Genomic DNA, 27,855 nt, shown 5'->3' on the forward strand with positions numbered 1-27,855 from the left:
AATCTTTTAGGGCTTCCCTGGTGGCGCAGTGGTTGGGAGTCCACCTGCCGATGCAGGGGACATGGGTTCATGCCCTGGTCCGGGAGGATCCCACATGCCACAGAGCGGCTGGGCCCGTGAGCCGTGGCTGCTGAGCCTGCGCGTCTGGAGCCTGTGCTCCGCAACGGGAGAGGCCACAACAGTGAGAGGCCCGTGTACCGCCAAAAAAAAAAAAAAAAATCTTTTAAAAATTTAAATAAATAAATAAAAAGAAATGAAAGAGAGATAAAATCTTTCCCAGGCAAATAAAAGCTGAGGGGAGCTCACCCCCACCAGAACTGTCTTACAAGAAATGCTAAAGGGTGTTCTTCAAGCTGAAATGAAAGGACACTAATTAGTAACATGAAAACACACTGGTAAGTATAACTATACAGTCAAATTCGGAATATTCCAATACTGTAATATGGTGGTGTGTTAATCACTTACCTCTAGAATAAAGGTTAAAGGACACAAGTATTAAAAATAACTATAGCTTTGCAAACAATAATTTGCTATTGGATATCCAATATAAAAAGATGTAAACTGTGGCATCAAAAATATAAGATGGGGGGAGGATATAAAACGGTAGAGTTTTTGTAAGTGATCGAAATTAAGTTGTCATCAGTTTAAAATAAACCATTGTATCTATAAGGTGTTTTATGTAAGCCTCATGGTAACCACAAAGCAATAACCTATAGTAGATGCACAAAAGATAAAGAGAATGGAATCAAAGCATACCACTGCAGAAAATCATCAATTTACAAAGGAAGGCAGTAAGACAGGAAGAAACAAAGGAATCACAAAACAGCCAGAAAACAATAAGATGATATTTAATTAGATGTCAATTAATAAAAGTTCTCACCTATCAATAAAATGTATTAAATTCTCCATCTAAATGCATAGAGTAGCTGGATGGATAAAAAACCAAGACCCAACTATATGCTGCTTATAAGAGACTCACATCAGCTTTAAGGATACACATAGGCTCAAAGTGAAGGGATAGAAAAAGATATTCCAGGCAAGTGAAAACTGAAAGACATCAGAGATAGCTATACTTACATCAGACAAAATAGACTTTAAGCCAAAAACTATAATAAGAGACAAAGGAAGTCATCGTTTAATGATAAAAGAGTCAATTAATCAAGAATTATGGGTTGCAGAATTACAATATTAATTGAATTCAAATTCCAGCCAAGATATTCATGTCAAAATTGAGGGATTGATTGGGAAGGAGTACCCTGAAATTTGGAATGGGGACATTTAGTTAGACTAGGAGACTGATAAGCTCAAACTTCTGAGTCACTTTGAGCCTTTTTTTGACAGTGAAAGCAGTTTGTCCTCTTGTATTTGTGAAGACTATCCTCTTAATTGAAAATTCTGTAATAATCTCATCTGGGTCAACTGCCTTGCAAGAGGATGCCCATTTTCCTCAAGACTCACCACAACCACCTCTTACTTATAGTAGATTCGTAACTCAAATCAGGTCTTTTTATTTTCTCATTAAACTTTGTTTCAATGGGTCTCAAAATTCTGTGACAGATTTTTGGTCAAGGTGTTTCCATAAAAAAGTACTGATTTTAAAAGATAACTTAAAACTGCCATATATACCACATAACCCAGCAATCCTACTCCTGGGCATATACCTGGAGATAATAATAATTCAAAAAGATACACACACCCCGATGTTCATTGCAGCACTATTTACGATAGCCAGGATGTGGAAGCAACTAAATGTCCATGAACAGAGGAATGGATAAAGAAGATGTGGTACATATATACAATGGAATATTACTCAGCTATAAAAAAGAACAAAGTAAAAAAAGAACAAAGTAATGCCATTTGCAGCAACATGGATGGACCTAGAGACTGTCATACTGAGTGAAGTAAGTCAGACACAGAAAGACAAATATCATATGATACCACTTATATGTGGAATCTTTTTTTTTTTGTGGTATGCGGGCCTCTCACTGTTGTGGCCTCTCCCGTTGCGGAGCACAGGCTCCGGACGCACAGGCCCAGCGGCCATGGCTCACAGGCCCAGCCGCTCCACAGCATGTGGGATCTTCCCGGACCAGGGCACGAATCCGTGTCCCCTGCATCCGCAGGTGGATTCTCAACCACTGCGCCACCAGGGAAGCCCTTATATGTGGAATCTTTAAAAAAAGGGTACAAATGAACTTGTTTACAAAACAGAAGTAGAGTCACAGATGTAGAAACTTATGGTTACCAGGGAATGGGGGTGGGGAGGGATAAATTGGGAGATTGGGATTGACATATACACACTACTATAGATAAAATTGATAACTAATAAGAACCTGCTGTATAGCACAGAGAACTCTACTCAATACTCTGTAACGGCCTACATGGGAAAAGAATCTAAAATAAAAAGAGTGGATATAGGTATATGTATAACTGACTCACTGTGCTGTACACCTGAAACTAACACAACATTGTAAATGAACTATACTCCAATAAAAACTAAAAAATAAAATAAAATAAAGGAAAAACTGCCACACATAAAACAAATGGTTGACGAAATATTCTCCTTTCCTTCTGAAGGTTTTGTGATGCAGTCTTTTACTATTAAATGGCCAATTGAAGTGAACAGTCCTGAGACCGTTCTTCCACCACTGATTAAGACTGGGGTGGCAGGTATTGGGGATACCATTCATGTAGCCTTCTGAGCTTTCTGGGCAGACTTGATAACCTTGCGAGCTGCAGCTGCCTTCTTGCTCACTTTTTTTTTTTTTTTGGTCCACTACTTTGATGACACCCACAGCAATCGTCTGTCTCATGTCGCGAATAGCAAAATGACCCAGAGGAGGATAGTCAGAGAAGCTCTCAACACACATGGGCTTGCCAGGAACTATATCAATGATGGCAGCATCACCGGATTTCAAGAATTTGGGGCCATCTTCCAGCTTTTTCCCAGAACGATGATCAATCTTCTTCAGCTCAGCAAACTTGCAAGCAATGTGAGCTGTGTGACAATCCAGCACAGGTGCATATTCAGCACTGATTTGGCCTGGTTGGTTCAAGATAATCACCTGAGCTGTGAAGCCCACTGCTTCCATCGCTGGGTCATTTTTGCTGTCACCAGCCACACTGCCACGACGAACATCTTTGACAGACACGTTCTTGACACTGAAGCCCATATTGACCCCAGGAAGGCTTCACTCAAAGCTTCATAGTGCATTTCAATAGATTTCACTTCAGTTTTAACATTGACCGGAGCAAAGGTGACCACCATGCCCGGTTTGAGAATACCAGTCTCCACTCAACCCACAGGGACAATACCAATACCACCAATTTTGTAGACATACTGGAGGGGTACATGCAAGGGCTTGTCATTTGGACATGCTGGTGGCAGGATGCAATCCAGAGCTTCAAGCAGCATGGTTCCACTGGCATTGTCATTTTTATGGGTGACTTTCTATCCCTTGAACCAAAGCAGGTTAGCACTTGGCTCCAGCATGGTGCCACCATTCCACCCAGAAACTGGCACAAATGCTACTGTGTCGGGGTGGTAGCCAACTTTCTGAATGTAGATGCTGACTTCCTTAACAATTTCCTCTCAGCTCTTCTGGCTGTAGAGTGGCTCAGTGGAATCCATTTTGTTAATGTGAGCAATTAGTTCCTTCACACCCAGAGTATAAGCCAGAAGAGCATACTCACAGGTCTGCCCATTCTTGGAGTTACTGGCTTCAAATTCACCAGTGCCAGCAGCATCAATCAGAACAGCACAGTCAGCCTGAGATGCGCCTGTAATCATGTTCTTGATAAAGTCTCTGTGTCCTGGGGCATCAATTATGGTCACATAGTACTTGCTGGTCTCGAATTTCCACAGGGAGATATCAATGGTGATAGCATACTCACATTCAGCTTTCAGTTTGTCCAAGATCCAGGCATACTTGAAGGAGCCCTTTCTCATCTCAGCAGCCTCCTTGAACTTTTCGATGGTTCTTTTGTCGATCCCACCACATTTATAGATCAGATGGCCAGTAGTAGTAGACTTGCCCAGATCTACATGTCCACAGTGATGTTGATGTGAGGCTTCTTCTTTCCCATTGTGGCTTAGATTTAGCGGTGGTTTTCATGACACCTGTGTCCTGGTGTCAAACCCACTGCGAAAAAAGCTAAAATCAGATCTTAAAATGCTCCAGCAGGGCAAATACAAAGTCTAACCAAGTGGAGATAGATTTTATGGCAAAATATTCTCATTATTTTCTTGTTTAGTGGCAGAAGCTCAGGGAACATACATGAGTATATTATAAGGGAGTTAAAGGAAGGAGCACAAAATATAATACTGGGTTGGCTGGAATTTATTGATATGGGTACCTGTATCAGAAATTAAGGATTTAATGTATTAGCACCTACAGCTGGAAGTGACACTCACTACTTACTTGGTAAGTTCACTGAAACTTGGACTCCATAGTGGCCTGTGTTTAATTAAGTGGAGGTACTGGAACTTCCCTGGATAATGTAAGAGGAATCCAAAATCTTAGGGATATGGGAATGTTGGAGTAGATTTATCACATTTTGACCTGCATATCCACTCCCCACAAGTATATTCTCCAAGAGAACTTGGGGGAATGTCCCTTTACTAAAGCACTGAAAAATACATTAGTGAGTAGGAGTACTAATATCCTTGAAAAGCTCTATGTCGGCTTTCTTCTGTAGGCAAGGCATGATGGGATGACCCATTTCAGGCAGCAGAAGCCAGATGTCAGTGTTTATCCACCAGAGAAAAGGCGGGCACATTTACCATAAAGAGAAGTAGAGATACAGTGGTAATCAGATTATTTTTGACATTCAGCTAAATGATTATAGTGGTCCTAGGATTAAAATAGATGGGCAGCCTAATAAAGTATTGATCATCTACACATAATATTTTAAAATCTATATATGGTAGCCAAAAATATGACTTTAGTCACCATAGTGGAGAGTTATGACCTCTCTCACCCAGTTTCCAGAGCTGAGCCTTTTAATTGAAAGGGCAGGCTGGATCCCCTTAAGGAAGGATTCTGCAGCACTGCCATAGCATATACTGAAAATCTTCCTCCAAGTCTTCTCCACAGAGACCTTAGGCCATTTCCTAAAATGAATGTGTAATGAGGAAAAAAATTAATAGTCAGGTATTTCAGGGACTTCTAAACATTGGCATTAATTGGTGTTAATTTCTGGGGACCCAAATGCATTCCACCAGTTTAAGTGGGGCCTGTATTGGACAGGTGAGAGATGGAGTCTTAACTGGTTTGTGTTTTGCTTTTTAAAATAAATTTATTTATTTATTTTCGGCTGTGTTGCATCTTCGTTGCTGCACACGGGTTTTCTCTAGGTGTGAGCGGGGGCTACTCTTCCTTGTGGTGCGCAGGCTTCTTGTTGCAGAGCACTGACTCCAGGTGCGCCGGCTTCAGTAGTTGTGGTGCACGGGCTTAGATGCTCCCCAGCATGTGGGATCTTCCTGGACCAGGGATTGAACCCATGTCCCCTGCGTTGGCAGGCAGATTCTTAACCACTGCGCCACCAGGGAAGTCCCCTTAACTCAAGTTTGAATCACAGTGGGCAGAGTAGGCCCATAGAACCACGCTGCGGTGATTTCACCAGCTCCTGGATGTATAATTAGAATAGATACCTGGTAAGTAGCAGAATTTCCATATTGGTTCTTTGATCCTGGAATAAGGACAATGAAGAGCCAAGTTGAAGCCCTTGGGAACCCTCCTCCCACCTCCCCCATACACCAGAAGAGTAAACAAAAATTATTGCTTCCTTGGGATGGCAGAATGGGGGATGACAGAGATTAGTGACACCAATAAAGATTTAAAAGAAGCAGGAGTGATGAAATCTATCTCACGCCAATTTAATTTACCTGTTAGGCCTGTGAAGAAGGCAGATGGATCTTGGAGAATGAGTGTGGGTGATTATAAATTTAATCAGGTGATGCCTCCAATTGCAGCTGCTCTTCCATATGTAGTAACTTTACTAGAGCAAATCAACACAGCCCCTGCCCCTTGGTATGCAGCTAGTGATCCAGCAAATGCTTATTTCTCCATACAAATTGGCAAGAAACACCAGAAGCAATTTGCTTTTACTTGGCAGGGCCAACAATATAACTTCACAGTCTTGCCCCATGGCTACATCAATTTTCCTGCTCTGTGCCATAATATAGTCCACAGAGATACTGAGCATCTTCACCTTCCAATCAGCATTAAGTTGGTCTAGTACATTGATGACATTATGCTGATTGGATCCGGGGAGCAAAAGGAGCAAGGTCTTTAACTGTCTTCATGAAATATATGCAAAACCAGCGGATGGAAGATAAATTCCACTTCTCGTATCAATTTCTACGTCAGCCAAGTGCCAGTTATTAAATTATTTTCTCAGCTCCAAATTCACCCTTTTGTACTTTTCTTTCATGCTGCAGCTGGAGTATGAAAACCACATTTCTTTGCCTTGCCAGCTGGCTCTGTTAAGCTCTGCTAATTGGGGGCATCAGATGGAGACCACAAGGATGAGGAAGGACAAGAGACTTGTTCCTTCCTGTCTACCTCATGACTGCTTCCTGTGGTGTTTTGGTTCCAGTGTGCTTAACTCCAGCTATGCTTCTTTAACCTGGTAGCAGCAGCTGAATCCAGTTTGCAGTTTTTCTACAGTTTTGTAGTTTTCATTGACATCAGCCAGCCAGTGTTCCTGCTGCAGAGGTCTGGGCCCCAGACTGCTGGGTCCCATAGAGCACCCCATCTAAGCTCAGAGACACCAATGGCAGCCAGGCAGTGTCTTCTTCTCAGAGACCTGAGTTTCAGCTCTGTGGGGTCACTCCTCCAAGTTTGTAATTCTTTCCCTTTAATTCCTTTGATTAGGTTGTTTTTCAGCCCTAAAGGTAATAACAGTTGCTACCTCTGTCACACCTTAGATTTCTCTTTTCAGTTTTTCAGTCACCTACTTAACTTCATACTCAGTTAACAATTCTTGTTAAATTATCTGTTCAAATAACTGGTGTGAATTTTATCTCCTATCTGGACACTATCAATAAAGTTAGTATAAGATTATTAAAATTTAAGAAAAATTACAACCAGGTAGAGGCAATACATGACTCAATCATACTCCACTCACTCTTAGCTATTTTATATTCTATCTCTATATATTTCTACTTGTTTTATTATTTGTAACTAGTCATTTCAAATGTAAGAGGTTGGATTATAAAGAATGATTCCCCCCCCCCATATTTTAACAAGCTTAGCTATACAGTCTTTTAAATGACATACTTCATTTGGTCTGTGATCAATGAGTTACAGATGTACTGCAAGATAGTTATCTATTCAGCCCTAGGAGTGGCCCAAAAGGACTATGGTGGTTGGTGCCTCTACATAATTCACCCCTGGCCAGAAGCAGTTTGACTTAAGGATTCTCAAAGAGTAACCCAAAGAATCAGAGTCTGATGATCCGTCCTAGTGTGCCCCATGGTCCCACAGGAGGCAAGCACAATGGAGGACTTGCTTTATTAAAGCAAGTATCCTCTAATAAAGAAGCAAAGCCAAGGAATGTTCCATCTCCAAGACATCACTTTCAGAGGCCAGTTGCGGTGTGTATTGCTGCTCATCATAAACACTGAACCTTGGAGCTGCTGGAGGAGTGCATGCTCCAGGCACTCAAGGAGCAGGACTCAGAGCCTAAGGTGTGGCCAAGAAAGGCAGGGAAGTCTGCCAGATACTCCTCATGGACTCAGCTCTTAACCTCTCTTCATATATATTGAATTCTTCCCTTTGTTTATGGCTGATGTGCCCTTTTAGTTACATCCAAGTTAGCTGCAGAATTATTGCTCTTGCAACACAGTCCTACCCTGCAAATTGGACTTTTGTCATTATTTTGTAAAATATACTTAATATGAAAAAGTTTGAGTGGATTCAAAATCCAGTCATGCTATCATAAGATTATTACCACATTACATTTTCTAGTGGGAAAAAAGTAAGAGCTACTGGAGTCACACATAATTTATACTTGCAAATTTTGAATAGTTCTGAAAATTATTTTAAATTTATCACCTACTTGTATGACCTAAATTCTCATCAATAATGACTACTAATTGATCACTGTTAAACTGTGTTGTTCAGAAATTACATGCAGTCATTTCGGTCATAAAACCCTACATAGAAAATGTCATGTTTACAGAGGCAATCTCAGGTTTTTCATTAAATTTTTGAGAGACTTTATTTGGAAGCTTATACAAATTCAATATTTAATATCACCCTTAAATATGTTTGTTATTTTTCTCATTATAATTATAAAAAGAAAATAACTTTTTTCACCAAGCCCCATATTGTTGCCTCCGGATCCCCTCTAATTTATCCCAGTGTGCTGAACAATATCATTTCTATGGATGTCATGATATGAAAAAAAGGTTGAGAAGCACTGCTTTAACCTTTAAACCAGGATTCTTAACCTGGGACCCCTTAATGGATTTCAGTGTGTGTGTGAAATATGTAAATGTATCTTTCTGGAGAGATGGCTAACAGTTTTCATCAGGTTCTCAAAGCTTAAGAACCAGCTGATTTCAGAAATTTCAAAAGCTCCCTTATAATTTCACCTTGAAGAAGTGATAATACAAGTTAAGGGTTAAATGAACTCCAATGGCACAAGGAGGCCTCCATTATCACAGGTGGGAAGAAGAAAGGTGCTCTAAATAGAGTTAGGAGAACTTTTCTCTTTGGCTCCCTCTTTTGGGAATCCCGCTCTTGGCCTCTCTCTTCTCGAATTCAGCTAGTACTTCTGGGGCCTAGCAGAGGCGACTGAAGCAACAGTACCACTAAACCTTACTGTAATTATTTGATGAGCTTTTTCCTGCTAACAAGCTATGAGGGGTAGATAGACTTTTGTTTTTAAAACAGTGACTAGTGTGTAATACACCCTTGGTATTTTTTCAATTAATGGTGAATAAATCAATGAACATGCACCAACAATTTCCAAATCTTAGTTTCCTTAAAAGGCATATGCCAGGAAGAGATATTTCTCCTGTAAATAAATTAACTTTGTTACAAGCCTTATGTGAATTGGGTACCTTACAATCCCAATTTTGACCAGATTTTATCACCTCAGATGTGATGAATAATGTTCTATACCTACATACAAATGAGACATGCCTTGACCACTAATCTACTTCTCCTACTGTTAAGAAAAGGCATGGAATCATGTATTTTTCATTTTTCTTTAGTACCTTTCTGCTTGATGCTATTTTCTACACATAGGATACACTCAGCAAAAGGTCACTGAACTTGGAACAAACTTGTGAGAATAATAAAGTTATCTTAATTACATATGGGGCTTTACAGTTTATGTTGCACTTTACATTTTTTCTCATTTGATCACAGGAATCCTGTGAGTTAGAGCTCCGTTGCAGAAATGAAGAAACTAAAGCTGCAAAAGTTTAAGCCATTTGCTCAAGGTTTTACAGAGCTGGAACTAGAAGCCAGGTCTCTGATTTCCCACTGTAGGATTATCTCACACTGTAAGATTATCATCTTCCAAAAGAATTTAAGATTATGTTGCTACATAAAAGTAGATAAGCAGTGTTGCTGTCCCTGAGTCAGTAATAAAATTAACATATAAGTACATTACTAAGACCTATTGATTTGAATAATACTTTTCTCTAGAATGATACTTTGGTTTATAAATCACGTTTCATTTATTTGCCTTCATTCAGCTTTCAGCTATGTGGAATTCTTGCCTACGCATATAGCCTCCTGTTTGATCTCCTAAGCTTTGGTTCAAAGTTCTTACTTCTGAACTTTGTCTTCTCTTTTCCTGTTTACTAAGTAGCTCTGGGAAGAACACAGTCAGATTGTTTAATCTGTGAACCATACATCTTTGTTTAATTTTGTCTCGCAGGCACTCTGGACCACCACCAGGGGGCAAAAGCCTACCAGCTAGCTTCTCTGTAGTACATTCTACATAGGACTGTACAGTACAGGAACCCAGTGTCTGATTCTTGATGGAACCTCCCTGCTAATTATTTCAACCACAGGGCCCCAAGGAGAGAACAAAGGCTTAGCACTGAGGGCTCTAGTGGCACTTAACCAGAAAGCGGCCAGAAAGAGCTCACGACAGCTCTGTCAGTTTAAAAGAAGCAATAAAATCCAAGAGAGTTTGAGTGATAATGCGGTGGGTTAATAACTGCAAACTCCTGAATGTGTGTGTTTTACAGCTTTGATATGTATGGTAGTATTTACCAGCACATCCACTCAAATTGAGAAACAGCTTTGTCAACTCTCTTGCCCTGTGTAATCAATCAATGGCATTTGCATAGTGCGATTCCCCCCAACCTTCAATCTTGATTTTTCATTACATTCTTGGCTTATGTTCAGCTGATGATTTATCTTTTAGAAAACGATTTCTTTAAAATATTTAATTGGCATTCCGCATGTGTCTATGAAATAATGAAATCTAAAGACGAAGGAGAGGAAACCCCTAGGAGCAAATCCTGTTTAGCCAAGAGAACTTCTTGGCAGCAGGAAGCAAGTGGGAGGTAAACAGCAGGTTGGACCCTTCCAACTCCGTGAGCCCAGCTTTCTCGGCCTCCCAGGCTCGCTCGGCCTCTCTGCACCTCACAAATAATGAATGAGTCCTAAGACAGGGGCCAGGATAATAGAGGAAGCACGAGGGTACCATAAAGACTCCCGGGGTATAAAATTACAAATTTTTCTTACTTTCAAAAAGTCTCATCCTAAAACATAGAGTCGTAGACGGAAGGGTGGGAACGCTCAGAAAAAGCCTCCCCGAGAGCCGGGTCAAAGGGAGGGTCTCTAGCCCAGTAAGCCCCACCCACGCTCAGAGAAAGCTTTTGAAACCCCGCGGCGCCCTTTCCCATCCGGAAACATGTTTGCCTCAGGATTTTTACCTTAGTGTCTTCTCACGAAGGTGAGTTAAGCTGTGCGTCCCACCTCAGAAAATGGTCGTCCCTCAGGAGTGGGGGCTCCAGCGACCCTCAGCTCCGAGACCGCGCCCCCGAACCCACTCCACAGCCCCCGGCGCAGCCAAACTGCATTATTCCAGAGGCAAGTAGGAAACCCGGGAGGGGGCGGCAGCCCTTGGCGCACGCACCCGGCCGGCTTCCGGCAACTCAAGGGTTACGTCCAGGCGGCGGCGCGCGCCGAGGGGAGAGGCGGTTGCTGACAGGTGGCGCCTGCGCACTGGGAGCGCTCATTGTGCCCCGCAGCTGCCGAATCGCCCGCCCGCCCGCCCGCCAGCCGCCAGTTCAGCGCGTCAGTCTGCGAGAGTCCGGTGGTGGGTGCGGAGCCTGCTGCTGTTCGCGCGGTCTCCTCCTCCTCCTCCTCCTCCTCCTCCTCCCCGCCCCCCTCATCCCCACCCCACACCCCTTGCTTCATCCCGGCTCCGTCACCCTCCCGCCCCCCACACTCAGGACAAGAATGCCCTGCCCGGAACAGCCCAGCAGCGCCTAGATGGCTTTGGTCACGGTCCAGCGGTCGCCTACCCCCAGCACTACCTCCAGCCCCTGCGCCTCGGTGAGTCTTTCCCGGCAGCCGCTCTGCTCGCTTCTGTCACTGCGGCTCCGCTTTGCCTCAGCGGGTCCCGCCGAGCGCCACTGCGCACGCGCCGCGCCGCTTCCCAGGCCTGGGCACTCGGCTGCCGCGAACCCCCCACACCCCCCCATCTTAAAGACGAGCTGCAGGAACTACAGAACGATGATTTGTACCCCCATCACTCTGAGCACCTAGCGCCTCACAGTCCTCGCCCCGAACCCCCCTGTGGCATGCCTTCCTCTGGCTTGAGCACTTCCTTTCGGGAATGAGTCATTCTTGCTTTTCACCCTCCCCCTTCCTTTACCCTCTGTTGCTCTGCTGCAGGGAGAGGACCCTGGGACTCCTGCGTTGCCCCATACACACACCTACATCCCCTTACCCGCGCCCATTTCAGGGACCCGTTCCGTATTCGCACACTGCACGCCCTTCTTCGGGCTCTCCGGGTGTCTTTCTTCACCCTGGTCACTCGCTGTCTTTTTGTGCCCTGTCCGTTGGGTTTCATTGGACGGCTGAACGGTAGTTACTCCTTGGTTTCTTCCCTCCTCCCCTCCCCCAAAGAGTGGCCGTGGTCTCTGCTCTTTGGATCTCTTACCTCTGCGAGGTCCCGAAGCATCTGGCGCTGCTTGATGACCAGTGCCAATCCATTTACATCTCACAGACATTTATGCCTTACACTCATTGCTCATGATCCTTCTTGTTCTTGGGTCGTGTTTGTATGGCTCGTTACTTCAGATGCCTGTGCCAGTGAAGCGTGCTTCCAGAAGGAAAATACCCAGTAACCAGCCTTTTCCTGCTGCGCCCTTCTTTACCTTCGCCCCACCCCCACTCCTTTACGCTCTATTCTTTTAGGCTTTTTTTTTTCCTGAAAATATTTATTTTTTTAAATAAAATATTGTACCGGGGGGGAAATGGAATCTTAAAAAAAACCTAGATGTTTTAGAGGGAATAAGTGGAATGAATATATGAGAAATTGGAAAAACCATTTTGAACTTCCTTCAGAACAGTAATTTAAAAAACTGTGTTGGTGGATGTAGTGGTTTCAACTTGCAAAAACGTATTCAGTAAACGCTGTACTACCTTCTACTGTAAAAATTCGGGTTATTCTTCATATGTATATGTTAACTGAGGTGTGTGAGTGTTGACATCTTGAAAATGTGCTGGTTTGTAATTTCAGCATAGTTTACTGAATTTCAATATTTTGTTGTGTAGAGTGGTGGTTTCTTTTTTTCCTGAGCTAGCTTTTGCACTTTGTGTGACCAAATTGGCAGCTGTATCCTAGTTCTAGAAGTGATTATACTTCAGAGGTTACCTTACCTTGTGTTGTTTCCAGAGAGCAGAACTAGCTAGGATCCTTGGATGGAAAGAAATTCAGGGAGGCAGATTTCCAGTCATTCTAAGGAGGAATTTTGTAACAGTGGGGTGGACTGCCTTGCAAAGTAGTGAGTGCCCATCGCTGAAAGGTTCAAGCAAAGGCTGGAGGGCCTTTTGCCTAGGAGGTGGTAAAAGGGCTCTTTCCAACTCTGAAGATTATATGATTTGAGAATAACTGCAGTTGAAACCTAGTAAAATATTTAACGGTCCTCTGAAGACAAGTATCATAGGGATGGAAATTTAATATACTTTATTCTTATATGTGGTATTTTATGCTAGTTTTTGGAAAGTCACTAATATACCATCAGACCATCTTAATTCACCCCACCAATAAACCTTTGGAAGAAAGTGGTTACCACGCCAGATTTTGGCTGAGAAAGCAACTGAAGGTTAATTGAGTCATGTAGGCAAACCAGGAACCAGTATTATATTGACATGATTTTCCCTGGGCATTGTTGGAAGCAGTTTATGCTGTAATAATAATATATGTGTATCACGTTATCATACTAATTTTCTTGAGGTGAATGATTAGTAGTACCATATCTACTTGATGTGACTTAATTAGCCAACACTTGGTTATTTTAGAATCTGGAGGTATGTTAATAGGCACTTTTGACATAGATAATTAAATTGATCATGTGGTAAGCTCAGTTGTTGAGCTAAGTGACTGATATTTCTACATCTACTTGCTATAGTAACCTGGGTATTTCAGTTTATATGTGGCCCTGGGAGCAAAGGAATCCTGGGACGTGTGTGTGTGTGTGTGTGTGTGTGTCTGTGTGTCTAACAGTCAGCACTGTTAGCATGACTATGACCCAGTTACCTTTCCCTTTAAATTGTTTTCCTATTCCACTTTATCCAGAGCTTTTTCAGCTGAGTTGTCTCATGGTCCTCGTGTTCCAGTATTTGACTGCTGTCCGACTTGAATATATTTGCTGTTGCATCTCTTGCTGCATGAATAAGTTGAGTTGTTTGTTTTAAAAGAGAGCAGAAAGAATCTACAGAACCACAGAAGGAGAGATTTAATTTTGTGAGGCTGGAAATTTAGGGTTTTTTTATTAATCATATTAAGCATTCTGTTACGCTTTTTCACTTTAGGAAGTAAGACATTTTAATACCGTCAGCTCTTCAGTGTTCTTTCATTAGAGATTAAACAAATCTATTGATCATCTGCTGGGTGTGAATGACTATTATAGTACCAAGATGTGGTGAGGGAAGGGACAGGGACTGGAGGAGGAACAAACATGTGAGAGTAGAAAAGGAGAGTGAGGGGATGCTACTGTATGTACATGAAAAGCCAGTTTGTAAATGGCCATAAGTATTGTCTGAATTCAAATTAAGATAAATTCACTAATGGCAATAGTAGTAATAACAATATGTAACATGTAAGTGCCTTACATGGATTAACTTATTTACTCCTCACAGTATGCCCAAGGGAAATTGCTATTATCCCCATCTTACTGATGAAACTGAGGCAAAGAGCTATTAAGGAATGTACCCAGTGACACTCAGCTGTTGAAGATGTAATTGAAACACAGATGTGTCTAACTTTAGAATCTTCCATCTTTTTCCTTCCTGGTAATCAAAGAGAAGTATACATAGTTAGGTGGCTCTTGAAATAGGCCTTGAAGGTTAGGTTGAATGTTTAGAGGCTGAGATAGAAGCTGGGAAGTAGAGAGTATTCCAGGTGGAAAGAAGCTGTATACACCAAGACTGAGAGACAGGAATGTACAAGGCATATCTGAAGGACTTAAATAGACCAGTTTGAGGAAGGATTTGTTTCAAAGAGTAGTAGTAGATAAAGGTGGGGAGGCAGCTAGGGCTGCAAAGGGACTGCTGAGCTTAGGAATTTGAACTTGATAGAGAAGGTAATGGAGCGTCCTCAGAGGTTTTTGAGCGGATATGATCACAGTGGTGTTTTAAGAAAACTGATCTAGCAGCTGTGGTCCAGAGGGAGTTGAGAGGGAGAGAGGGCATGAGTGGAGCAGGTTAGAGGCTGTTACAGTAGCCCAGGTGTGAGATAATAAAGGCATGAACTGGGAATGTGAAAGAAGGGAAGGAAAAGGACAGATGCAAGGGATTGTGGAGAAGACGCAAAGGACCTGGGATTGATTGGATATAGGGGAGGTGGAATCAGAGATGCCAACTCTTGGAATATATTGTTCTAGATGTGTCTAACTAATTGGGGGCAATTTAAGAATTATCTCTTACCTTCTATCTTTATGGTATGAATTTTCTGAATGAATACCTATATTGGTCCAGGGTTATATAAATACAGTGAAATACCATAAAAATCTTTTACTTTTGTAAAAGTGCTTTATGCTTTTCAGAGTGTTTTGTGTTCATGGTCTAATTTAATTCTAGAATAGCCTCATAAGTTACGCAGGACAAATACCAAGGTTAAAAGGCTTGCTGAAGATTGCAAAACTGGTTGGTATAAGATCCTGCAGTAGAACTAAGTTCCTTGGCTCCTGGTCCACGGAGTGATAAGAGAGACAGCATATTAGTTTCTGATCCTGAGAACTTCACTGCCAATAGAGAAAAGGAATCAAGACTTGAGATGCAATCAAGAACTCACACTGTCTTTTGAGTTCATTTATATATTGTCTGTTTTGACTTTCTGTCTTGACTGTCTAGAATAGAATCATCCAAGTCTTGTACAAATCATTTTTCAGAGATACCCTTATTTGAAGCCTATTATCTCTTGGTTTACATAGAAATCTTATAAACTTGAATATTTAGTTTCCATACTCATAGAAGATTACCAGCAGCAAAATAGGAATGGAAAGGGGCAGGTGCTGCTAAAGGCAGGCTCCTTAAAAGTTCTGGGAAATAATAGTTGAATGGTTTTATAGCAAGGGAGGAGGAAGAAAACCTATAAATAGCTGACCCAAGGAAAAAATTTAGCAGTTAGGGACTACTTAATGTAAGGACAAATACCCCCTCTAAGACCCAGTACTCCTTCAGAGCAACTATTATATGGTTATAGTGATGACTCCAAATCATCGTAAGAAGGCTTAATCTTGTTTTGTCTTGGTTTAAGCAGTCGGGATTGAGTGAAGTGTATTTTCAGATAGAGATCCATCCAAGTTTCATCAAAGTCTTGGTGTTGAGGATATGGAGAGGGGGAAGGATAAGCTGTGACAAAGTGAGAGAGTGGCATGGACATATACACACTACCAAACGTAAAATAGATGGCTAGTGGGAAGCAGCCGCATAACACAGGGAGATCAGCTCGGTGCTTTGTGACCACCTAGAGGGGTGGGAGGGAAGGAGACGCAAGAGGGAAGAGAGATGGGAACATATGTATATGTATAACTGATTCACTTTGTTATAAAGCAGAAACTAACACACCATTGTAAAGCAATTATACTCCAATAAAGATGTTAAAAAATGCACATTTTAATTGGGCAATTCATATATATATATATATATATATAAACAAATGGGGATGTGGGATAAATAGATATTATTGAATTATATATATTCAAATATGACCACACCTCTCTCCCTAGGCAGAGAAAATAAAGCCATAGCAAATATGAAATTGATTTATGTAAAGTATATACTTAAAAGTGATGCTTTTTAATTTTTTTGAAGACAGCTTTAGAAACTTTCTTGAACTGTAGAAATAATACATGTCAGTTGTAGGAAATTTGGAAAATATGAAAAAGCACAGAAAAGAGAATAAAAGATACGTGCCATACAGCTGAGCGTGTATTTTTACATAGCTGAAATGCTGCAGTATGTATAATTTTGTATGCTTTTTAAAAAGGTTTTATATATATCATAGATGTATTGCCAAATCACTTAAATGGCTGCGTTGAGTAGTTATAACTCATTCTAACCATTCCATTATTGGTGAATATCTCGGTTTTTTTCTATTATAAATTACATTGCAGTGACCATCATTGTGCATAAATATTTGACTGCATTTTGGAACATTTATTAAGATTTCAAGAAATACAATTACTGGATCACAGAGTATATACAATTTTAAGATTCCTGTTACAGAGTTATACTTCCTAGGACGGTTGTTCCCAGTTAACATTTATTCCAACCAACATAGTGTAAGAATGCTCATTTCTCTTAGCCTTATTAACACTTAGCCTTATTCTCATTTTATTGTTAATCATGGTAATTTTTGACAATAAACAGTAGTACCTGGTTGGCTTGATATGTATTTTATTATTAGACAAGTTGAATATTTTTTAGATGTTTATTAGGCATTTTTGTTAACTTTTTAAAAAGATAATTTTATTGAAGTATAGACTACAGGCCCTGAAATAAACCTGTTTTAATAAGTCTGCAATTCAGTGATTTTTTATAAGCTTACAGAGCTGTTCCACCTTCACTATAATCCTGTATTTCTATTTTATGAGCTATGTATTCTTTTTAATCTGTGTATTCTCTTGATACATTATGAATATTACCCCTTTATTTATTAAAACTGTTTGCTTTTTAATTGTTTGTATTGCCCTTAGAATAAAGTCTACACTCCAGAGTTTTGCTAGCAAGACTTTTACTAAGGCAGCCTTGCTTACCTCTTCAGCCTTGTCTCTTCCCAAGTCCCTGCCTTGCACACTGCTCAGTCACGCTGACATGCCATGCTCCCTTTGATCTCTAGGCTTTCGCACATGCTGTTCCCTTTTCCTGGAACACCTTCCCTTCATCTCTTTATCTGACTAATTCCTGCTCATCCTTCAGGTCTCAGCTTAATTGTCATTTCTTCTGGGAAGCTTTCCTGACTCCACTCCCAGACTATGGTAGGTGCTCCTTCTGTGCGCAACATAGCACCCTATACTTACCCATTGTGGCTCTTATCTCTTTATTGTACTTGACTGTTTGATTGCTTATCTCCCCAACTAACCTTTAAGCCAGGGACTGGGTCTATTTACATATTTTTGTATCACCAGGGTCAAAAGTATTGGACTGTGGATCAATGGATGGATTGATGAATATAGTCATATTTAGCAATTTTTTCCATTTTGAGTTCTTCCATTGTTTTTAAGCACTGATTTGTTTCTAGAAGCCCAAAGAATATGACCACCCTTAAGACTTTTTTAGAAATTTATTTATTTATTGGCTGCATTGGGTCTTTGTTGCTGTGCATGGGCTTTCTCTAGTTGGGGCGAGCGGGGGCCACTCTTTGTTGTGGGCTTCTCATCGCGGTGGCTTCTTTGTTGTGGAGCACGGGCCCTAGAGTGCCTGGGCTTCAGTAGTTGTGGCGCACGGGCTCAGTAGTTGTGGCTTGCGGACTCTAGAGCGCAGGCTCAGTAGTCGTGGTGCATGGGCTTAGTTGCTCCACGGCATGTGGGATCTTCCCGAACCAGGGCTCGAACCCATGTCCCCTGCATTGGCAGGCAGATTTTTAACCCTTGCTCCACCAGCGAAGTCCCTACCCTTAAGATTTTTGATAAATATTGCTAAATTGTCCTCCATAAAAGTTGAATCAAATTTTGTTGACGAGCTGTGTATAAAAATGTCTGCTTCATTGTACCCTCATCAGCCCTGAATATTGTCATCATTTGTTTTCTTTATCATAAGAGCTGTTGTTTACTGAACATTTACTGTGTGCCAAACACTGTGCTAAGTACCTTACGTGCATTATATTGTTTAATTTTTACATCACTCCTGTGGTTTAGGTATTATTATCTCTAATTTACAAAGAAAATTGAGGCTCAAGGAAGTAAAATGAATTGCCCAAGATTATAGGTCTGGTGTCTGACCCCAGAACTCTCTTCAACACTAGTATTTTATTATTGTTTTGAGTTGCCTTTTTTTTTTAAGTCAGAGGTTAAACATTTTTCAAATACTTACCGTTATTTATTTTATAGTCCCTGTTTTTTAAATCATTCATGTGATTAGCCCAGCTTTCTTCGTGGAGTTATTTTTGCCATATTGATTTGTAAATATTCTTTATATACTTATAATATTAACCTTTTTCTGGTATATTGCACATTTTGCCTTGGTTTTCCTTTGCCATTCTGTTTTATTTGTTTTTTATTCATTTTGATGTACAGACATTAAAAATTTTAATGCTGTCATTTCAAAGTCTGTGTGTTTCCATTGTTTTTCTACTTAGTTCAATTTTCCATCAATAAAGTGGAGAAATATTCACTGATATTTTCTTAAGTTGTTTTATAGATTATTTTTATACTTAATTTTACTGCATGGTGTGAGGTAAATATTAAATTAATTTTGTTCCAGATAGTTAACTTGTCCCAGTTCATTTTATGAAACAATCACTCCTTTTTTCTAATTCCACCTCTGGGAAATACTACCTTAGGGTATGAGCTAGAGTGTGTTCCAGTGAAGTTCCATTGCTCTTCCCACAGGAGTTTAGTTAGGTTAGCACGTATTATTTAGTATTCATTAAATTGTGTGGACGGGGACTACCCTGGTGGTGCAGTGGTTAGGAGTACTCCTGCCAGCGCAGGGGACGCAGGTTTGATCCCTGGTCTGGGAAGATCCCACATGCTGCGGAGCAACTAAGCCCATGTGCCGTAACTACTGAGCCTGCGCTCTAGAGCCTGCGAGCCACAACTACTGAGGCCCGTGCACCTAGAGCCCGTGCTCCGCAACAAGAGAAGCCATCGCAGTGTGAAGCCCGCGTACCGCAATGAAGAGTAGGCCCCTCTCGCTGCAACTAGAGAAAGCCTGTGCGCAGCAACGAAGACCCAACGCAGCCAAAAATAAATAAATAAATTTATTTAAAAAAATAAGTTGTGTGGACAGAAAATAAACTTAAACTAGCTTAGATTTTTGGGGGGGGATTTTTTATTTTTTATCTTTTATTTTTGGGGGGTAGCTTAGATTTTAAAATTTGACTGGTGTCTGGAAAGTCCAGAGGAAGAGCAGTTCTTTGGTACTTAAAATGTGTCTTCAAGTCTCTTGTCCTTTCTATCTGGCTTTAGTGAGAGGGAGCAGATTCTAGATTATGCCCTGTCTGAAAAAGGCACCATGCAGAGCCCACACTGCCTTCCTGTGTATCACCATTGCATACTGTTCCAGGTTCCAGCAGCTCAGAGCTTTGCAGTTTTTCCATTAAATGCCTGGTGTCGTGTTGGCTACACAGTGCCTAGCCCATAGTAGGCGTTCTCATGTCCATGTGTTTCATTTATTTGTTCATTCATTCAAGAAACCTAGCTGTAGTAGGGAAACTATTTCAAAAAAAAACCCAAGCAGTTTGATTATTGATACGACTCTACCCAATTTGAAATATGCCAGAGGTCAGGTGTACATGGGAGGTGAGACCTAAGAAATCTTGTTAATCCGCAAATAGGTACTGAGTGCCGTTTTGTGCGGGTAATGCAATCCATTCTCTTACTCTGGTTCTCAGCACCGTGTCTTTTTCAGACACATTTACAGACTGCCCTGTATTTTCTTGTGCAGCTGAGCAGTATAGCTGCTTTTCACAGTGCCCCTCATTTTCCTGTTTGTCAAGAGAAAGTCAGGTGAGGTGATCTTGTCTCTGAAATGTAATGAAAGTCCCATGGTTCCCTTGATTTTCTGAAAGTGAAATAATTTCACTTACTTGGTGGGAGAGGATATGCTTAGAAAGAAATGGGCAGAAGTAATGTACTGTGTTACAGCCTAGATTTTTTGGAGCTGTTTGATTCATTTTTTTTAAAAAAGGTAATTTAGCACCTTTTTGTATCCTGTGCTATACTTGATTCTGAAGGTATCTATTTCTTTACTTATTCATGCCAGGATTGGGGATCCAGCAGCCAGTTAGTCCCTGGCCTCAGGAAGCTTAGAGTATAGTGGAAAGATTGGTATTAAATAAGTAATTATATTACAATGTAATAATCACAATTGATGTATAAGCCTTGAGGAAGAGAAAGAAGGCCAGCAAGGACTTCTGAGTTGAGCCTTAACGAGTGAGTGGAGTTGACCAGCAATTAGAGGGTGAGTAGCAGGAGGGAGGCAGGCATTTCTAAGCATGAACTTAAGGCACATGGCCAGAAATGGCATGTGTGTGCTGGAAACCACAAGCAGTACAGTGTTGATGCTGTGTAAAGTGCAGAAAATGGGGCTGGAGAAGCAAAGATAACTTCTTTTGAACTGTAACACATGTGCCCTTAACTTTGGCTTTCCTTTAAAGTGAATTTGTTAAAATTTGTGATATGAGCAAGAAACCTTAAAGTATAACTGCATAGCTACCATATTTCAAGTGTTTGCTGTGCTGTAGACACTGGATTCAGCACTAACAGGCATCACAACAATGATTTGAAGAAGTACTGTAATTGTTCCCATTTTACAGATGAAGAAACTGATTTTTCAGAGAGGTGTCTTGACTCCCCCAGCTAGGAGTGGCAGAGCCAGGATTTAAACTTTGGTTGTCACACTGAGAGACCAACTACTAGACTAAATTACCTTCTAGGTGTTAGAATTAGTCTCAGTGTCTAGGTGCTGTTTGATTTCTTCTTCTTTTTTTTTTTTTGGACCGTTTCGCTTCCTGTTTGTCCTCCTTTAGTTTAAGTCACTGCAATTTGAGTCATTTTGCTGCTTATGCCTTGGTACTTGATAAACTCAGTTCGACAGAAGTTTGTTGACAACCTTCTCAAGCACTATGGGATGATATAAGGCATTATCCTTGCCTTAGAATTTAAAAGTCTAGTAGGGGAAGGCAGCTATAAGCTAAGCATGAATTAAAACAAAACAAACCCTAGTATGGTGAGGGCAATAGGAGAGGCACAAACCAAGTGTGAACATGGGAAGAAGATGCCAATTCTGTAGGACATGCTGGACAGGGAATGTTTAACAGATCAACTGGAAAAGTTGGAGGAGCAAAAGATTTTTGCAGCTAAGAAAATGAAAGATATGTTTATTACTTCTAAATATTAATCTCTTTCAGTTCCATTCACAATTAGAAGCCAGTTTTCTCTACAGGGTGATTATTGTAAGATATTGTTGTCCAAGGCATGGTAGCCAGATACTGAAGCTTCTATCTTTGCAAAATGTGTGTTTGTAGATATTATCTTGCCCCTTTCCTGTTCTTCCTCTCCCACCTCTATACCTTCCCCCACTTAAAGAAAAACAACAACCTCTTTTTTTACTGCTTCATATAGTTGAATGTATGAAATTATATTTATTGAACTTTAAGGGAAGACATTTCTGTGCAAGTTAATTATTAGCAATGATTTTCCAGTTGTTGCTTCAGACAGTTTTATAAAAAGAGCAACAATTTGGGAGAGCCCTTTTTTCACATTTACAATATTTAGCATGTATCAGGCAGGAATTAAAGTAAACCACAGGTTAGCAACTCATAACACATTATCTTAGTCTATTTGGGAAGCTCATTGATTCTTTGGGGTTTAAGAAAGTGATTGTGGTTTAGAATAAAAATAGTATTTGCCAGTGATTCTAATATAAATCACATGGGAGTGGGGAATCCCTAAAAGTATTTTCATTTCTCTCTTCTTAGGCCTTCAGAAAAGCCTGTAGCAACATGAAGCAGTCTAGCATAGTGGTAAAGAGTGTAAGGTCTGGAAACAGCCTGCCTGAATCCGAACCCTGCCTTTACAACTTACTAGACTTAGACAACTCACTTAACTGTTCTGTGCTTCAATTTGCCCATCTGTAAAATAGGGGTAATAATAGTACTTCTTTTACAGAAATAAGCATTAAATGAGAGAATGCCTTAGCATCATGCTTGGCACCAAATAAGCATGCACTCATGAAGTATTAGTCATTTTTATAATGATGGTGATTTAGAGTTGCTATTTGGTTATTAAGCAATTTTTCATTATAACACAAATTTGGTGGGGAGGACATTTGTTTTATGGCAGTATAATTCAAATGAATAGCCTATTTCACAGGTTAGTTTCTCTTTACCTTTTTTCTTTCTTTTGTATTTTTTTAATTCAATAATAGCATATTTTAAAAATTGGGGAATCTCAGCTCTAGATTCCAATCTTCATGACAAAGTATGTTGTGTTTGATTTTGTAATGACCCTGGAGCACCATACAGAATAATAAGGTAACTGTAATCTTAAAATTTTTTTTCACTTGAGAGCTTATCAGTTTTCTAGGCCATACTTAGCAGCATTTTTTTTTAATTAATTGATTTTATTTTTGGCTGCACTGGGTCTACGTTGCTGCACGCAGGCTTTCTCTAGTAGCAATGAGCGGGGCTCCTCTTCGTTGTGGTGTGCAGACTTCTCATTGTGGTGGCTTCTTGTTGTGGAGCATGGGCTCTAGGCATGCGGGCTTCAGTAGGTGTGGCACACGGGCTCAGTAGTTGTGGCTTGCAGGCTCTAGAGCACAGTCTCAGTAGTTGTGGCGCACGGGCTTAGTTGCTCCGCGGCATGTGGGATCTTCCCAGACCAGGGCTCAAACCCTTGTCCCCTGCATTAGCAGGCGGATTCTTAACCACTGTACCACCAGACAAGTCCAGCAGCATATTAATCTGTTGAATGTTTGGCTATATGGTAGCCACTGTAAGTGGTCACCTTAGTTTGTATCATAGACTGAATATGTTGGTGTTTTTAATGATCAAGGTTATGAATCATGTAGAAAAATAGAACAGAAATTGACAGATTTAACATCTTTATTGGAGTATAATTACTTTACAATGGTGTGTTAGTTTCTGCTTTATAACAAAGTGAATCAGTTATGCATATACATATATCCCCATATCTCCTCCCTCTTGCGTCTCCCTCTCTCCCACCCACCCTATCCCACCCCTCTAGGTGGTCACAAAACACCGAGCTGATCTCCCTGTGCTATGTGGCTGCTTCCCACTAGCTATCTATTTTACATTTGGTAGTGTATATATGTCCATGCCACTCTCACTTTGTCCCAGCTTACCCTTCCCCCTCCCCGTTTCCTCAAGTCCGTTCTCTAGTAGGTCTGCGTCTTTATTCCCATCTTGCCCCTAGGTTCTTCATGACCATTTTTTTTTTTTTTTTGGCGGTACGTGGGCCTCTCACTGTTGTGGCCTCTCCCGTTGTAGAGTACAGGCTCCGGACGCGCAAGCTCAGTGGCCATGGCTCACGGGCCCAGCCGCTCCGTGGCATGTGGGATCCTCCCGGACCGGGGCACGAACCCGTGGCTCCTGCATCGGCAGGCGGACTCTCAACTACTGCGCCACCAGGGAAGCCCTTCATGACCATTTTTTGTTGTTGTTTTTTAGATTCCAAATATGTGTTAGCATACAGTATTTGTTTTTCTCTTTCTGACTTACTTCACTCTATGACAGACTCTAGGTCCATCCACCTCACTACAAATAATTCAATTTCGTTTCTTTTTATGGCTAATATTCCATTGTATATATGTGCCACATCTTCTTTATCCATTCATCTGTTGATGGACACTGAGGTTGCTTCCATGTCCTGGCTATTGTAAATAGATATGTTTTAAATATGGAGACTCTGAGGACACTGAATGTATTTATGGGTTTAAATATATCTTTGTATAAGGAAACAATGGGCGAGAAGAATGATCTGTCTAATCCAGCTGTACCAAGCAGTTGACAGTAGAAATTGAATGCAGCTCTTTAAAGATGGATTTCTAAAGCAAAGGGATGAACTCACATATGATATAACAAGAGAGCTTTGGTTCAGACTTTGGTTGCACTTTGATTGCAGTTTTTATTATTGAACCTGTCAGAAAATAGAAACAACCTATTTCTTCTTAGAGAGTACTGAAAAAAATTGCATTAAGATTTCTGTAAGCACAATATTTTGATTTGCCTTTTTGATCTGTCTGTACAAGCTTCAACTTTCTCAGCTCAGCATTTTTATGCTGATTCTGTGGTTTCCAATTAAACTTCAAAGGAAATTGTGCTGGCCGTGAAGGAAGTCTGGTTAGGCAAGGTGTGGCTGAAAACTCCAGCAACTCCTCCACTTGCCTACAAAACATTCTTGCAGGATATAGAATCTTGAAAATTAAATATAGGGCTCTGGGCTTCCCTGGTGGCGCAGTGGTTGAGAGTCCACCTGCTGATGCAGGGGACATGGGTTCGTGCCCCGGTCTGGGAAGATCCCACATGTCGTAGAGCGGCTGGGCCCGTGAGCCATGGCCGCTGAGCCTGCGCATCCGGAGCCTGTGCTCCGCAACGGGAGAGGCCACAACAGTGAGAGGCCCGCGTATGGCAAAAAAGAAGAAAAAAAAAAAAAAAAAAAAAAAATAGGGCTCTTAGGAGAAAGGAAATATGCTTAGGAGATTTCCATTTAAGCACTATTTTTGTAGGATTTTAATCTATAAGATTAAAAAAAGAAAATTTTATTAAACAAAACTATGAGAAGTCTTCTTGTGTTCTTAAAATTGTCTTATAGAAGACTATAGTTGTGGCACAAATTGAAAAAGTTTAAATGCTCAAGGATGATTTGAACCTCTCTGTTTGATGAGCTTGTTTAGAATGCCAATACATGGAAAGTTAGAAAGAGAGGTATTGCTCACCAAATTAGTCTTTGGTTTGTTTCCAGTTGTCTTTTCAGGTGATTCATGGCACTTAGAGAAAGATAGTGTTTTAACAGGTCCCAGGCTTATGTTTTTGTTTTGTTTTGTTTTTTCCCATAGATTTTTTTCACTTTATTGAGTAGTATTCACTTGCAAACATTTATTAAGTTCCTACTGTGCATAAGACTTTGTATCATTTAAGCTTATAGTACAGTGTGATTTTTTTTTTTTTTTTTTTTTGCGGTACACGGGCCTCTCACTGCTGTGGCCTGTCCCGTTGAGGAGCACAGGCTCCGGACGCGGAGGCTCAGCGGCCATGGCTCACGGGCCCAGCCACTCCGCATGTGGGATCTTCCCGGACTGGGGCACGAACCCATGTCCCCTGCATCGGCAGGCGGACTCTCAACCGCTGCGCCACCAGGGAAGCCCTCAGTGTACTCTTTTTAAAACAAGTTGCCTTATCTTGAACATGTGATCTAGAAAATTGGATGATTGAGGTTCTGTGTTTTATTCTTTCTTCTTATATGCTGAAATCTCCAATTTGATTTTGTACGTTTAAATTTTGTATTCTATTTGTGGCTCACATTTCTGAAATAACTGTAATAGTGATTCTCTAATTAGAAATAACTTTTCTGCAATAGTTGTTTGGACTCCAAAGTGAAACCTTATAGTGTAGAATGGGATCACATGTGGTCCTGATTGAAAGACAAGGAAAGAAATTATTGAAATGGACAGTTGCCTTTGGAAGATATTCAGATATACAGAAGTGTTATTTGAAAATGTATGGGTCAATAGTTGAGAAAATACCTTATAAGATAATTATCTCTTGGTGCCTCCCTAAAATTAGGAAGTTCTCTTTTCTCATTTTCCTTTTTGCCTACTTCACTTGATTTATTATTGATTTTCTGAAATACCATTCTGGAAATTGAGAGCAGAATTTCTTCAAGATCAGTAGCCAATGTGACAGTGATATTGAAATAATGAAATTTTTTTTAATGCTGCTAAAACTTTCTTGATTATATTCCTCAGAAGAAAAGCATTCTGTACACTGGCCCTGAGTATACTTTTCTTCCCTGCCAAATCCAGACCCCAAAGGACAGTTTCCCTCTCTGGCTAACTTAATAATGATTTTCTGTCTTAAATTCTTGTTCTTAAGGAAGTAGGCTGTATCGTAGCATAGTGGTTAAATTGACTTTTAGTTCTAGAACCAGATTCTGGAGCTAAAATCCCAGCTCTCCCACTTACTAGTAGACCTTTGGAAAATCACCTTTCTAAGCTTCGGTTTCCTTATATTACAGGATTTATGTTGGCTTTCATGAAATAACTAAATGAAAGCTTAGCACAATGTCTAGGACTATAGCATAGTGTTCGGTAGCCGCTAGTGATTACTAATGTTAAGTAGATTTAATTCTTTGCTTTTTGCACATTATTACATAATAGTATTTAATTTTTAAAGATTAATATGATTATATGATTTGGAAGCTTGGCTTCCAAAGTGGATTTATGATAGGTGATATATTTGGATCTTTACTGAATTGTGTCAAATATGTATTACTTTCACATGGGTCACTTTATGAGAAGTTGTACACCCTGGATTGAAATTAGCACAACCATCTCTGTAATGGTAATGAAGTGATATGTAATGAAGTGCACTTGAAGATAGTGATAGTTTGTGGTTATCTACAGCTACCCTTAAAGCTATTAAAATTCTTTTTAGATAAAGATGCAGTGACCTTTTTCACTAAGCATATGAGTCCAAAATTTAATGCTTAGTGACACACATGAGTGATATTTAAAATAATGCAGCCATTCATTTATATTATTTGTCCAAAGAATCGACAAGGAATAGTCTTCTGACAGTTGAGATGTGTGTCATTTTATGAAACTGCCTCTACTGAAAGTCTCCATTATTTAGCTATCCTAAATGACAGACAGCCTTTTTGAAATGTCCCCCAACATCATCTCTCACCTGTGACATTTGAGTTTTTGTAAAATTCTGGCTTAACAGTTTTGGACATCAGAAACCTAAATCTTTTACCAGTAATGTGCAGTGGTGGTGCAAGCTCACCTTATTGTTAAGATTACTGAATCACAACCCAGTCTCTTGTTTGGGGAATTTGGATGCACTGATTTTTATATTTCCTTGCTACTTCTATGGAACAAATCCAGCAGGTTTCTTGGACCTTTGATGACTGTTGAAATCTTGGGGTTTATTCATAAATGTTGCTTCCTAGGGTTTCACAGAGTTCCAGAACTAGAAAATTGACTATTCTAACTCCTGTTAAATAGTTTCTAGTTTGGTTCTAGTGATAAAATTCAGAATAACTCATCTTTTGGGCAGTTTCAGGAGAGTTTTTGCTATAGTAAAAGCTCTGTACTGCATCTTTAGTAGGAATTGATTGGAGGTTTTCTGCAATGCTAGGCATTCAAGTAGGCCCCTGGGTTCTAGGCTAGACGTACTGAGAGGTATAATACAGGAGGTCACACATTTAAATGTAGTGGTGGGATAATGCAGGTGACCAAA

The 27,855-nt window shown here is 40.5% G+C and overlaps 1 protein-coding gene and 1 pseudogene across 4 annotated transcripts in view; one reads left to right on the plus strand and one right to left on the minus strand.

Moving 5' to 3' along the window:
• Positions 1-2,633: 2,633 nt before the first annotated feature.
• Positions 2,634-12,158, minus strand: LOC131746356 (elongation factor 1-alpha 1-like; annotated as a pseudogene).
• The window catches only part of SSH2 (slingshot protein phosphatase 2), a 242,957-nt gene continuing 226,300 nt past the window's right edge, over positions 11,199-27,855 (plus strand). Inside the window, exons 1-2 of one of the 4 annotated variants that reach the window (XM_059046277.2) lie at positions 11,269-11,534; positions 17,631-17,689. In XM_059046277.2, coding sequence (XP_058902260.1) covers positions 17,687-17,689 — 3 coding nt within the window. In that variant the 5' untranslated portion in view covers positions 11,269-11,534; positions 17,631-17,686. Of the gene's footprint in view, positions 11,535-17,630; positions 17,690-27,855 lie in introns of all 4 variants that reach the window. The other 3 variants (XM_059046273.2, XM_059046270.2, XM_059046274.2) reach the window with 3 other exon arrangements.

This window comes from Kogia breviceps, chromosome 19 (genome assembly GCF_026419965.1).
Source record: "Kogia breviceps isolate mKogBre1 chromosome 19, mKogBre1 haplotype 1, whole genome shotgun sequence".
Classification (NCBI taxonomy): domain Eukaryota; kingdom Metazoa; phylum Chordata; class Mammalia; order Artiodactyla; family Physeteridae; genus Kogia; species Kogia breviceps.